At 53.6% G+C, this 14611-nt stretch overlaps 1 protein-coding gene across 3 annotated transcripts in view; it reads left to right on the forward strand.

Moving 5' to 3' along the window:
• Nucleotides 1–14611, forward strand: part of KCNK5 (potassium two pore domain channel subfamily K member 5) — a 43836-nt gene that overhangs the window by 12745 nt on the left and 16480 nt on the right. The window contains exon 2 of one of the 3 annotated variants that reach the window (XM_014587858.2): nucleotides 3533–3658. The exons of the other annotated variants lie outside the window; for them this stretch is intronic. Coding sequence (XP_014443344.1) covers nucleotides 3623–3658 — 36 coding nt within the window. The 5' untranslated portion in view covers nucleotides 3533–3622. The remainder of the gene's footprint in view (nucleotides 1–3532; nucleotides 3659–14611) is intronic. 3 annotated transcript variants of the gene reach the window in all.

Consider the following 14611-nt stretch of genomic DNA (forward strand, 5'->3'; position numbering starts at 1 on the left):
GAGCATACATATGCACCCAGTGTGAGTTTAAGCCACAGGTCTGGGACTCAAACCATGGTTGACGACATAGCCATTACGCTAACTGCTGGTCCCTCTAATTCCTTTTTAACTGCCTTGAAATCAAAACGCTTTGGTATTTTGGGGCACAGAGCACTTCTTGCAATAAACCATTGGGCCTGCCTGATTTCCTAACCTGCCAGCACACCCCTTCCTGTGATGGGGAACATAGCCCCCCCCCGCCTAGCGAGTTCTGGGATAAGAAGCCAAAGTGGAAATTGTGGCCAGCCGAGGCTCAGAGAGAGGCTCAGAGAGGAGGATGTTTTTCTGGGCCGGCCAGAGCCTCGGGCAGAAAGGGTCTGGTGCCTCCCAGCTCCCCAGGGAGTTTCTCCAGCCCTGGACTCTGCTCCCCAGGAGCTTGCGCCAGGGAGCTGGTGCTGGTCTCAGCAGTTAGACCTGGAGGTCGGCAAGGGGGCGGCTCACGCTCTGCGCACCTCTCCTGGCAGCGAGTCATAAATGTGAGGCTGGAGGGAGCTTAGTGGTTATTTAACTGGCTTCGAGCCTGGTAGAGCCAAGCCCCAGACCTTGGGAGGTTATGTAACTGTCCAAGGTTACTGTGCTTACCAGAGGTAGGGAAGTACAATGAAGGGGCAGGTAGAGCCACGGGGCAATTAGAGAAGGCTCCTTGGAAGCAGTGACCCCAAAGAGGAGGTCAGTTAAAAGGCGATCGCCACAGTAGCCAGGGGTCCTGATAGCCAGATTGTGACTCTGTGGCTCAGGAAACTGTCCAGTTCCTCTTCCCTCAGGCCAACCAGAGCCCTAGCAGTGGTCCCAAGTGATCTGGACTCTGCTACTCCTGAGATCTCACCTGTGTCAAGACCCCTACCTTGGAGCCGGCATGTAGCATGGTTAAGGTGGCTGGACTCCCACATGGCTGACTGTGGCGGTTCAAGTCCTGGACCTGAGTCCTTGTCCTGGCCGCTTGCTTTCTCACTTTCCTTCTCTCTCTCTCTCTTTCTCTCTCTCTCTGTCTCTCTCTGGTCAACTTCTAAAAACTAAAATAATGATAATGAATACAATTAAATAAATTTTTTACCCCTCTCTTAAGTTTTTTTTTTTTTTTTTGCATGTTTATGCCTTAGGGCACATGTGCTTAACAAAGACAATGAGAAGGAAAGTGAGAAATCATCCCCCAGGGGAATGGCCATACCACAACCTTTTTCCCATCATTCTTCTGGGATTTTGGGCATGCATGCTCACATGACTGGTGTGAGTTTGAAGCCTGCACTTAAACTGCAGGTCCAGGACTTGAACTGCAGTCAGCCATGTGGAAATCCAGCACCTTAGCCACCATGCCACCTGCTGGCTCCTAGAGACTTCCTATCCTTGTCCCCAGTTGGCCTGAGAATGGGCCGACTGCAGAGTAATCTGAAGACCTCTTCTCATGAGGAAGGAGAGACAGTCCACCCCTGCCCCATGCTCATGGCACGTTTCAGCCCCTGCCAAGGACTTGGTGTATGTCTACTGATAACAGATACTGCTTTATGGGTGGCAGCCAGGAGCGGGGACCAGCCACACACAGGACGCTGCTGTGGCTACGTAGGGATCCACCTCCAATCTAGAAAACTACCTCTATCCCTCCCCGTGAGGGCCCTGAGTGGCCAGGTTCTCCCCACACCCAGCCAGTGGATACTTGTATTGACTTCCCACCATTGGTAAGAGATAGGGACTTTGGAGAACGGCATATTGCAGAAAAGGCAACTGAGGCAGAGGTGGAATAATTTAGTCAAGGCCACACAGCCAGTTAGCGGCTTTAACCTGGGCCTTCTGAGTTCATTTAGGCTTCATGCCCAAAGTTACTGTAGCCTTCTGGATCTTGCAAAGCTACCAGCTGCTCCTAGACAGGGTTTTCTCCCTACACCCCAGGACTCCCAGCACCCAGAAAGCGCTCTGTGCATGTGTGTGCAGGCCCCATGCCAAGCATGCCCTGTTCAGTCGTGCAGGTTCTGACTCCGAGGCACCGCTGTTTCCTGACCACATTGACCATATATAGGCTTGTTTGCCATTTTGTACATGAAAAGTTTTACAGCAAGAACACCTCGGTTATGTAAGTGGGTTTTGGGGGTTGTCATCTCTGCCCCTGCCCCAGTGCCTCCCCAAACCACCTACATCCTTACAGCCCTGATGGGGCCCTACCCCCTGCTCTGTGGCAGCTTTATGGGTCAGGTGAGCCTAAGACGGAGAGTCCCAAGAGAATCATGGAATACAGAGTATAATTGCCTCTTGGCTATGGGGTTCCTGCCTGAGTCCCACAGGACTTGCGCCCCGGCCCCCAGCGAAGCCCACACTTGTGACCTGCTCCCCCCCAACCCTGCCCTCCAAGTTGGCCTCCCTGGTCAGCCCTTAGCAGATTGGTCTACACCGTGAGAGGGGACCCCTTCGGCCTTTTGCTTTCCCCGGGGTGTCAGTACCGCCTAGATGCTGCCTGCATGGCCGAGGACCCCAGGTCGGCCTTGATGGGCATTTTCTTTGGCTTGAGTGCCTTTGAGTCCAACGTGAGGCTCTTGTCCCTCCCTCACGCTGTTGCAGGATCGAGGTGGGCACCCGTTCTCAGATTCTGGAGAGAAACGATGACGTCAGCCCCATACCTTCCTCTTTGCTCCTGTTCAAATAAAACTCACCTCCCGGGTGGTGGAATGCATCCTGACAGTGTTAGCTTTGGAAGGGCGCCCTTCCCTTCTCAGCATCCCCGCCCTCTCCGGAGCACAGCGCTGGGTGGAGGGCAGCCTCTCGCCAGGGGGATGAGTGCTGAGTGGGCTAAGTAGGCCGGGCTGATGCAGTAGTGCCTTGTCAGCACCCCCAGGACAGCAGGAAAAGGGAAGGTGAGCCAGTTTACAGCTTTTCAACACCCCTCCTCTTCCCAGCTCCCAGGCTCTCAGCCCTGCAACCCGTGCAAGTGAATGGCCCAGTGAGTTGGACCCACCTGTGACTGGGGTACCAGAAGACAGCCTGTGCCTGGCCGGGCTTGGCTGTGTGACGAGACCAGGTGGCTGTGCCTCTCTGAGCCAAGCGCTTGCTCATTAAGGCCGACAGCACCTACTGAGTGCTGTCTCTATGCCCCATGCTGGTTTAAGGGTTGTGGGAATGTAGAAGCATTAGACGTCATTCAGAGGTGGCGAGGCTGTCACATAAGGGGGCTGGGGTTCACCATGCAGTGTGTATAAGGACTAGGTGGGAGTGGGTGTATTGTAGGGACTCCGAGGTAGGCGAGTTCCTACAGGGCCTGGGACTATTAGGGGAGACGCTTTGACCTTGGGCCTGGGGTTTGCCTCCTTTGAGCCCCGTCCCCCTCTGGGCTCCCCCACCTCCTGTCAGAGGACATTGCACTTTGGGGTTCTGCCTCCTCTACACTTACCCTCACAGGCCTCGGCCTGTGTCCATTGGGTCCTAGACCCAGCACCGGGTGAGAGGGTAATTATTAATGAATGTCCTGAACCATAATCTCCCTCCCTCCCTCTCTCTGCTCTCCCAGCAGCCCCCAAACCCAGAGGCAGCCCTATCACAGCCCTCCTTTGCCCTTCAGATGGGACCACCTCTAGTCTAGAAAGCGGTCTGCAGCCCTCCCATGGGGGCTCTGCCTGGCCAGCGTCTCCCCCTCCTGGTAAGTGCCCTGGGGCTGACCACATACCTCCATTCCTGGTCTGTGCACCCTCCCTGCAGAGGACATTCCGTTCTTTGTTTGGTCAGGTCGATAGGTTGGCTGATGAGACCTTGTGTCAGCCTCTCCGTGGGAATATGTCTGTCTAGGCCCAGGCCAGGCTCTCCGAGCAAGGCAGACCAACTTTAGAGTCATGTGGGGCATTTCAGGGGCCTGTTCTAGAAGGTTCTCATCTTCACCAAGTCTGCCAGGGACTCAGTTCACTGAGGTCAGTTCTGGCACAGTGTCTTCTAGGACTGAGGCACAGGGTTAAACCTTCATTGGCACCTACTCTGTGCTGGGGTCACCGTGTGTGCAGCTCATTCCCCCAGGTGCTAAGTTTTCCGAAGGTTTCAGGCTTTGCACACATACTCCTATTCACCTTTTCCCCTCTGCTCTGCACACACAGTTCAGTAGGTGCAAACTGGGGACCAGCAGTTAGCGTAATGGCTATGTCACTGGACTCCCATGTAGTCGACCAAAGTTCAAGTCCCAGACCTAAACTCATACTGGGCACGTGTGCATGCATGCCCAAGATCCCAAGAGGAGAAAGAAAGCGTCGTGGTCATCCTCCCTGGGGGGTGATTTCTTGCTTTCTGTCTCTCTGTCTCTGTCTTTCTGGCGAGCATATGTGCCCTATAGCAAAAAACCTTCCCAAATAAATACATAAATAAATGCTGTGAACTGATAGAATTGGTGGGTTCTGGTCTGTAGCATGGGAGACCTTTCTTGAAATAGAGACCCCAGATGCATGAGCTTCCCCAGGTTCTGGGCAGTCACACGGCGGGGTGGGTGGTATTTCCTGGTGCTTCCGTTTGGTGTTTCTCAAAGTAGGTCTAAACTGTGAGCCAGACTGCAGGTTTTACACAAACAAGAGGTGGGGGTGGGGAAGGCGGTGAGGTGAGTTAGAGTGTGTGGTTCTCTCTGTTAGCATTGAGACAGAGCAACTCAATTTAACAGCAGAAGCCAGGCAGCGCCGAGTCAGGGAGACAGGATTATTGATGACCTTTTCTTTCTCTGCCTCCCACATTTTCTGTAATGTGGTTGTACTGCATTTATAACAAAGAACTCAATTTTTAGAAGGACAACACATATACATAACCATTAGCCACTTCGACACGAATTATTATTAGTATTATTATTTATTCAGGTTTGGTTTTGTTTTTGCCATAGGGCATTTGTGCTCACTGGAGAGAGACAGAGAGACACAGTGAGAGGGAAAGTGAGAAATCACTTCCCAGAGGGAATAGCCACCCAACTCCTTCTTCACTGTTATCCTTGAATTTGGGGCACGCATGCGCATGCGCCTGGTGTGGTTTTCAAGCTGCCAAGTCCAGGACTTGAACTACTGTCCGCCATGTGGGAGTCCAGCATCTTAACCACTATGCCACCTACTGGCCCGACCATTTGTTTTTTTTAAATATGAAATACACAGAGTATAAATAAACGTGGTTTGAACAGACCGAACTCGGAAATCTGCTGTCGCTTCCATGATCACTAAGCGTGTATTGAGGTCTTGGGATCCGGCCACAGTGGTGAAGCTCTGGGCCACAGTGCTGTGGAACACTCTGAGGCAGGGTCTCAGAGACTGGAGACACTGGGTGGGCCTTGGGTCTGCAGCCCTAGAGGTTTGAGATTGTGCACCCAGCCTGACAGTCACTAAGAGAGAAGTGCAGCTTCATGTCAAGTCCTGGCGGGGCCAGGGGAGTCCAACCAGCTAGTCCTGGTATTGATTAGTGTCCCATACGAAGAAGGGAGATCTTTAGAGGCCCAGGGACAAGGCCTCAGTTCTACATATTGAATCCTGTAGGAGTATTTTTACTGGGCCAGCCAGTGGTGTGGTGCCTACCTTCATAGTCCTCACTAACCCCCACTGCCTGTCATTTTATCTTTTTAACCCGATATTACTGATTTTCATGACTATTTAGCTTTTTTTTTTTTTTTTCTTTAAGTTTGTTATGGGACACTTGTGCTCACCAGAGATGGAAAGAGAGAGAGAGACAGAAAGCACCTCCCAGGGAGTATGGCCATGCCACAATCCCCACGAATACTAATAATAATTCATGTCGAGAGTGCATCTCCTCTTGGGATTTTAAGCGTGCATGTGTCTGCAGTCAGTGTGTTTTCACGCTGCTGGGTCCAAGAATCCAACCACGCGGTTGGCCATGTGGGATCCAGCTGCCTTAAGTACTATGTGTGGCTATTTAACCTTAAGTTAAAATGGAAACTGGAAGTTGGTTCCTCAGTCACTGCCACACTTCAGATGCTCAGCAGCCACGAGGCCCCTGAGGTAGAGAGTATTTCCATCACTGCAGAGAGGACTGTTGGGCTCACTAGAGGAGTCTCAGGCCACACTCAGCTTCTCTGTAGTTATGTCTAGTCAGCTTGCTTGCTTGCTTTTTTATTTTAAATCATTTATTTGGACAAACTAATTTGCTTGGGCAGTTTCACCAAAGGAGCAGGAGGGCAAGACTTGATAATGTGAAACTAAAGCAAAGAAAATATTTTCTTGGCTAAAATTAAGCAGTAGCCTTATTTGAGTCATTTTGTGTTTATTTACGCACCCCTTCGAGACTTTTGCTAAAGGGCGCGTGTGGCTGCTGGAGATGCAGAGACAGAAAGCAAGAAATCACCCCTAGGGGGATGGCCATGATGTAATCTCTTCTCCATTCTCCTCTCAGGATCTGGGGCACGCACACACACGCACCCAGCGTGAGTTTTGAACTGCAGTTGACTCCATGGGAATCTAGTGATGTAACCATTGCGCCATCTGCTGGTTGCACCATCAGAATACTTGTCAGTGCTTGGGAGCACACCCATGGGCCCAGCTGACAGTGAGCATGCGCTTGCAGAAGCCATGCCTGCCTTTCCTGGTGCGTACCGAGTGGACTGAAAATTGTCAGCTTTGGCTCCATTCAAGGTGAGACCGGACTGCAGGGAAGAGCCCTTCTCCATAATCTCTGATGTATTGCTCCTAGTCTCTGAATTCCTTCTAAGTGCCTACCCCAAACCCAGGCCCTCGGCCCACCCACTGTGCAGTGAAGTGTCAACTGACCCTCAGGCCTTGCGAGGAAAGCCTGTTCCCGTGAATCTCCAGCTAAACGAGGAGTACCTCTTCCCTTTGGAATGAGAACTGTGAATGCATCTTCCCCCCATAAATCTAGAAAGAATGGAAGGAAGGGGTGGTTCAAATGTTTGCAGTGTTTTCCCAGGTTATCTGTAGGACCTGTGGTGGGAGTCCTGGTCCAGGGAAGGGGAAAGACTCCAGGGTGGGCTTAGGGGAAGGGGAAGAGGAACAGACAGCTTTTAGAGCAAGTGGGGCATCTGAGTGAGAGGTTGCTCCGGCCCTCACTCATTCATGTCTTTTGAGCCTCAGTTTCCCCATGGGTGTTTGGCCTGCTTCATGCCCCATTGCTTGGACTTGAAAGGAACATGGCTGAGGGCTGCCCTGGCTGTATTGTTGGTTTGTCCCCCGCTTTGTCATGCTGTCCTCCACTGTCCCATGACTCTTTCCTGTCTACCATCCCTGTCTCTTGTTGGACAAGACCCTCTGGGGGGGGGCACCTCCTTTGTTTTGCCCAGTGTTTGGGCACATGGCTGGTAGTCAGTGAATATTTTATCAGTTGACCCTGCTTTTTGAGCTACATGGGGTGAGGAAAGTTTGACCCCAACTCTGTCCCATCTTTGGGGTGTGTGGGTGGGTGAGTTGCCTTGTACATGGCTGGGGGGATCGAGCCAGTCAGATGTGGCATTTGTAGCAGGCAGATAAAGCAACACTTCTGTTCTTTAAAGAGAGGAACGGCCCAAGAGGCCCTCGGGAGAGTGAAGATGAAGAGAACGCCTGTTCTTCCATCCTCTCCCTTTGCCCCCGCCCCTCCCCCTCGCCCCCTGTCTTTCTGGAAAGTGGCCAGGAGCCTCATACACATGAGGAAGGGCCCAGGGTTGTGAAGAGGGCAGACTGTCCTGGAAGTCCACTGCTTAGTCAGTTGGTTAGCCCTCAGTGATCCAGGACAAAGGCCCCATGTCAGCAGACTCAGGGGTAAGTGGACCTCCCTGGGCAGGCCCGAGAAGTGGCCACTCTGTGACTGCTCAGGAGGAACTGAGTTCTGCAGGGTCCCGGGGGAGGTGGGCAGCCATGCAAGGAGTAGACCCTCAGGTGACCTGGAAACCTGGTGGCATTTTTGTTCCCTTCTTTCAACCTCCCTCTCCACACACCACACGCCTACCCCCAACAGCCCCAGGTGTTTGTAAACTGGATGGTGAAAAGGCGCCAGGTGGTCATCCCCCTTATCTGTGGAGATAAATTCCGAGACCCCGGTGGGTGCCTGAAACCTCAGGCGTACCGAGTCCTGTGTGTGCTATTTTCCCTTTACTGTGCCCCTACTTTGTAGTTCGAGGTGCAGCAGTGATTGTTTTTGTCCTTCCCAGTTGCATGGGTACAAGATATGTTCTTAAAGTCTTAGCAACCTCAGCGTAGGATTAGTTTTCTTTCCTATTAAGTCGAGACCTTTTACCTTTGCACTTAACACTCCTTACTGCTTGTCTTTGGTGTATCTGAATAGCCATCAGCATTGGTAGCGTGGTGGTTAAAGCAACTGGATCCCACATAGCTGACTATGGGGTTCGAATCCTGGACTTGGCTGTTTGAAAAACAGGCAAGGTGCTTGTACATGTGTACCCAAAATCTGGAAAGGAGAAATGAAGGAGAAAGAATTGCTACGTGACCATCCCTGGGGGGTGGGACAGTGCCTTCTCACTTGCCCTCTCTATGTCTCTGTCTCTCTTTGGTGCGTGCACATGCCCTCTAGCAAAATTTAAAATAGATCAGGTAAAATAAAGGGTTACCAGAACACAAATGAAGACACTGAGTTGAGGTGGTGACCTGTGAGGCAGGGAGAAGCCAGCACTGCTGCCCGGCCTTCACTCTGCACGGAAGGCCGGGAGGGGGCTAGGGGATGAAACGGGCTTGGAAAATGTCCTCAAAGCCCAGCCCTGGGGGTGGGGGGTAAGAACGTGGGAGCATGGAGATTTTGGTGTCAGAGTCAAGATCCCTCCTGCTCTGTAGGCAGGAGAGTTTCCATTTCCTGTTGACTGAGCAGTCCCTGTCCTGGGCCCCAAGTCAGCCCCACCCTCCCCTCACCTCACCAGCCTCTGTACTAGGAGGGCCTGGTTGTATTTTTCCATACCTTCAGCAAAAAAAAAAACAAAAAACGGCTATTTCTTAACCTGGGCCAAAAAAAAAAACGGCTATTTCTTAACCTGGGCCCCCTCTGCACCCCAGTCAGCAAGGGATGGGGGTGGATGAGGGCTGTCCACACAGGGTAGAAAAGGCAGGTAGAGCCATGCCTCGTGGGCCCCTCTGTGCTCGGAAATACCTGGGTAGCCATGGCAGGGGTGTCAGGTGATCGGGGCACCCGCTCCTTCTCCTTCCCACACTCTCTGGGAAGCTGCGTCCCTGTGATCTCCAAATGAGGATCCCAGTGGCCAGAGCCCGTGGTCTCCCTGGTGTGTTCTGAGGTCGGAGTCAGAGTCTGGGGCCTCAGACTTGAAGTAAAACCACCCTTGCTTCTTGCCCAGTGCTTCGGAAGTGTGGGGCCCCATGGACACAGCTCTTGGGTTTCCTTGGGAATCACCATCCCAGTGGGCTCTGAGGCGACCGCTTGGGTGCCGCCGAGGCAGAGCGCTTTCCCACCTTGCAGAGAGTACCACCATCCCAGGGCGCTGGTGCCGTCCTGGCAGCTTCTGCACAATTTATTCCAGAGAGGGTGGAGGCCAGCTGTTGTCTGTCTCTGGCCGGAGACTGAACCAAAGGAAATGGGCTTGGACCACAGCCGGAGGGATTTAGGTTAGAGTCAAGACAATAAGGAAGGATTTGGTGACAGGTGGTTGGCCCTCAGGAGGGTCCTGCAGGGAGCTTTGTGGGGAACGATGGGGGCAAGACCATGCTTGGAACGCGGGTGGCTGAGAGACCAGCCCTGCGTGCCTGGGGTTGGCTAGGACGGGGTGGTTTATAATGCACAGGCAGGGGGGTTGTAGGGAGGAGCACAGGCTACCCCTCTGCCTCAGCAGGATTAATACTGTCACCAAGACCCCTCTGGGCTTTTCTTTTTGTCTTAGTGAAGAGTTTACAGTCTCACCTGTTGGTCGCCTTAAATTATAGTAAGTGAGTAGGTTTACTAATCCTTATCAGAACCCCAGCCCTCAAGGATGGGCATTTACTCATTACCCCACGTGGCCAACCACATGCGAAGGGAGAAGGGAAAGGAGGGAAGAAGGAAGAGCGCGTTGGAAGCCCCCGGGACCGAGGGAGTTGGCCAAGTTGTCTGGGGCATTCTGAGAGCCAGGAGGTAGGCTGGTGGCATCCATAACCCTTCAGATTGTACAGGTATAACCAGGAGGGATGAACCTGGCGGGTTCAGGAGCAGGCCTCCTCCCAGGGAGTGGGGTGTCTGAATGTCCACGTGGGGCCCTTGTCCCTAGAACCCCAGTAAGGGGCCCAGGGCAGGCAGCTGTGTCTGGGAGAGCAGGACTGGCGGCTGACAGGGCTCCAGGGCTTCATGGATCAGAATGTCCTCCGTAGCAGACCTTCAACGGGGATGTCGCCCTCAGGCCCCACAGCCCACCCCGACTCCACCTGCCTGCCTCCTTCCTCTGGAATCCTGATGATTCCAAAGTCCCCCAGAGAGATGACTCACCAGGGATCTGGGGGCTTTGACCAGGCAGATAGGTGGGGAGCAGACACTCTTAGCCGTGCTGTGCCTGCCCCCGTGAAGGCTCATCCGGGAAGTCAGGCCCACATGACATGTGACACCCACACCCCGTCCTGCCCCAGAATACATCTTAGAGACTCAGTCATTCATTTGAGAACCCCCTGGGGCTGGGTTGTATTCTGGGATGAAAGGACAAGGAAGACCTTTGCCTTCAGAGCCCATGGCCTATTTGGGGCAGGTGAAGAGTAGGCCCTGTACGCAGACACCTGCCAGTGTCAGGGAGCAGTGAGTGCGGGGAAGTGAGGGGCTAGGGAGTGCAGATGTGTGGCCTTGCAGATGGGACGGCCTCTTCGAAAGGGGATGTTTGCAGTAAAGCCTGATTGAAGAGAGGATGAGCCATGGGAAGGCACCTGCAAAGGGACAGGGGAGTGGAGAACTGTTGACCCAGCAGGACCCTCCCAAGCCCTGAGGAGGAAGATGAAAGGAAGGCATTGTCCCCATCAGCGAGCCTGGTTTTGCAACACTGGAGGCCACGTGCAGCGGACACAAACCACGGAGTGGAGGTACCCTCCACGCCCCTAGCTGTGCATGTGAAGCCCAATAGCCACGTCCCCCTTTCCTCCAGGGCTCATGTCCGGAGCATGCCCCATGTGCATCATTTCCTATCATCGGCACCCCAACCTGATGAAGTCATAATACTGCTATTTTCCAGATAGAGAAAGAAAGGTCAGCTCCGAGAGTGACAGGACATGCCCCAGGTGACTCGCTGGTAGATGCCAGAGTCAGGGTTTGAACACCAGTGTGTCTGCTCCGGAGCTGAGGCCTTTCCCCACAGCTCCTGTGCTGCTCAGAGGGTCCTAGACTTGACATCCGTGATTTCTCGGTGGGTCTGTGGGTTCGAAGTGGCCTGGCCATCCCAGCCTGTGTGTCCAATGTAGACCTGGGCTGGGGGACATGGGAAATAAGTAGGGACGTGGCAGGGCTCTTGGTGAGTCAGAGCTCAAATCTCTCTCGGGCCAGCAGTCCCTGTGACCTCCTTGGTGGCCTGCTGGGAGGACTGATCTTAGAAACCTTGAGTGGCTAGTGGCTTCTGTGGGCTCTCCTTCCATCCCGCCCCAAGGTGGGAGTACATGTCAAAGGCATCCCTGCAGGTGTGGGCAGGGGACATGAGCACGCACTCCCTGCATGTGCCAGGGAGATTCGGGCCCTCCACTGAGCCTGGGGGCAGCTGGCAGGTCCTGCTTTGTCTCACCAGCTTGCTGTGTGGCTTTGGCCACGTCACTAGCCCTCTCTGATGTCTCATCTGTAAAATGGGAATAACATGATCTGTTTGGCCTGGTTTCTCTTCAGGGTCTTGTGTCTTAAATGAGATTGTAGTGGGGAAGTTAGTGGGTGTGAGAGGAGCTTGATGAATGTGGGCTTAGTGGGGAAGAGGAGGGAGACAGACGCTAGTTCAGGGTCCCAGCAGCCTTGTCCTGGATGCATGAGTGTGGCCAGACAGGGTTGCCGGCCTACCTGGAGAGAACACCAAGCCTTGGACCAAATCCATTGCAGGGCCCCTCCGTAGAGCCCCCTAACCCACCCTGGGAAGGAAGGCCTTTTTACCCCCTGGTGACCCACACCCATATGGGGGAAGAACGGGAGGCTGTTCAGAGGGTCCCAGCTTAAACCATTTCCTGTCTTCCCACACTAATAACCACTGCTGGGAGACACCACTTGGCATAATTCACCGGACAGCCTGGATTTCGGGGTGGGGTCAAGTCACGGATGGGGCATGGACAGCAGCACGGAGTGGGTCTGGGTCACAGCCGTCCCAGGGAGGGCAGTGGCTGTGAACTGGCTGTGAATGGGGGCTTGGGAAAGCTGCAGGTGGATGAAGCATGTCCCCCTTGTCATTTAAACCTGATCAGACTTCCCGCCTTCCCTGAGACCTTCAGAAGGTGAGCAGGGTGGGTTTGGAGAGCACAGCTCCAGAGGCTCATCTGTGTGTGTGTTTGGGAGGCCGAGGGCTGTTACCTGTTCCCCAGGGCTAGCGCTCAGGTAGGCAGCAGTGGGACAGAGCTTGCAACGTCCCCCATGTCCACATGCACAGGGATTTCCAGCGTAACTCATCCGCTCGGCCTCCAGGTGCTGAGCACACTTGCTGACGTCCATCCTGAGCTCTGGCCCCACCATGCCTTCACTGTTTGTTTAGCCACACCTCAGCCCTCGAGGCCAGCCGGTCCCCGGTCCCCACAGCTCTGGGCTCTGGGCTCTGGGCTCTGGGCTCAAAAAAACGGGAGGGGCCCCCAGCTGCCAAGGGGTTACTGTCTGGCCTGAGAACAATGGGGGCAGAGTCACCTGCCTTGTTTTCTTTGTCCCTGCCTGAGCGAGGACAGGGCTTACTCCCAGGCCTGTGAAAGTCAGAAATTCAGAGGTTTCTGCTAAAAACCTGCTCCCATCTGACATGGGCTGGTCCCTGTGAGTGTGAGACCCGCAGTGCTTCTGTGCCCTGCAGAGGGCGACTGAGAGGTGGGCGGAGAGGGCGGGCAGGGGAAGCCTGAAGGTGGACAAGAGGATAGTCCAACGTGGTTGTGACCCTGGGGGCTGGCTGTCCTCTCCATAACAAGGCCTTAGTCCTTCACAAGGAGGGAGGATGTTTTGGGTCTAGGACAGTGGTTTGTGAACTTGGCTGAATATGTAGTAGTCTCCCCTTGACCATGGTTTCAGTTACCCATGGTCAACCACAGTCCAAAAATATTAAATGGAAAATTCCAGAAACAAACATTTTACAGGTTTTAAATGACTTGCTCTTCTGTGTAGTGTTGTAAAACCTTGTGGTCCCGCGCCTTCCCACCCAGGATGTGAATCACCCCGTTGTTGGTATATCCATACCGCATACACTGCCTACCTGTCCTCATTCCGTCCGGCCCCGTACTATTTCTGTTGGAGTCTCTGGGGGGTGGGTACCAGGCGGGAGTGTTTTCCAGGTTCCCCTAGATGATTTTAACATGCAGACCAGGTGGAGAAGTGGCAGTCTAGCAACCCCTAAAGCATGCAGTGAGGGGTCTTCTACTTTGCCATGGGGTTGCCTAGGTTCTTGGGGGTTGGCAGCTTAATCTAGGTGTAGCCAATGGAATAAGGTATACCTAATGGGGCTGGCTGGGTTTCTGGGGTTTGGCGGTTTAATCTAGGTGTAACCGGTAGTGCAAGGCCACCATGGGAGTGCGGGGGACAGGCGGTATGTTTTTGCACACAGCCCCCACTTGCAACACCGCGAGCGTGCTCTGGCTGGCTGCTTCCTCCCTGGGTCGAGGGATATGGCAAGCTGGGCACTGGGCACAGTCCTTCAAGACTGGAGAAAGGTGTCTCAGTGAGGGCCCCTCTCCAGCCTGCAGTGGGATCTGGGGGGAACAAGAAGCATGCTTGAATGAGCTGGAAATGAGGTTCCTGATGTGTGGGACTCCAGAGGACCTGGGGTTGATGTCTAGTGAGCTGGGCTCCAAGAATGATTTTTTTTCTTTTTTTTTTTTTTAATTTCTGGAAGGTGCATGTGCTCACCAGAGAGACAGCAAGAGAGGGAGAATGAGAAAGAAAATGAGAAAGCACTCTCCCTCGAAGGCGGCCATGCTGTTCTCCCTCTCCCCTCAGGATCTGGGGCATGCAAGTACACATAGCCAGTGTGTTTCTCAAGCCACTGCGTCTGGCACTAGACCCATACAGTTAACTGTGTGGGATTCAGCTACCGTAACCACTGTGCCGCCAACTGGCCCCAAAATGTGTTTTCTTGAATGTGCGATGAAGAAGGTGGGGCTGGGGGTAGCAGGAGGTACCCAGACTGCCCAGCCATTTTGGTTCTGGGAGAAGGAAATATGACTTAGGGAGGTGTCACCTGCCCAGGCAGGGGGACTTAAGTAGTCAAAGCTCAGTGTCCCTGTTTTACTGAGGAGGAGGTGGGCAGAGAGAACGAGGGTTCTTCGAGTCTTAAGGTGCTGATGAGGCTGAGCTTGAACCTGGGTCTCCAGCCCCTGTGTGGTCATCCTAGTTCAGCAGAACCTCCAACAATTTGATCTGTCCGTCTCTCTTCTAAAAATATGATACATATTCTGTGGAGGTGTTGGAGCAAATCTGAAAATGTAGACAAGCAACAAATGAAGCCCACTAAGTCCATGCTGCAGTGGCCCATCTGGTCTTAAGGGGAGACCTGGTGTGGCCCTGTCCCCTCTGG

The sequence above is a fragment of the Tupaia chinensis genome, unplaced genomic scaffold (genome assembly GCF_000334495.1).
Source record: "Tupaia chinensis unplaced genomic scaffold, TupChi_1.0 Scaffold000238_1, whole genome shotgun sequence".
Classification (NCBI taxonomy): Eukaryota; Metazoa; Chordata; class Mammalia; order Scandentia; family Tupaiidae; genus Tupaia; species Tupaia belangeri.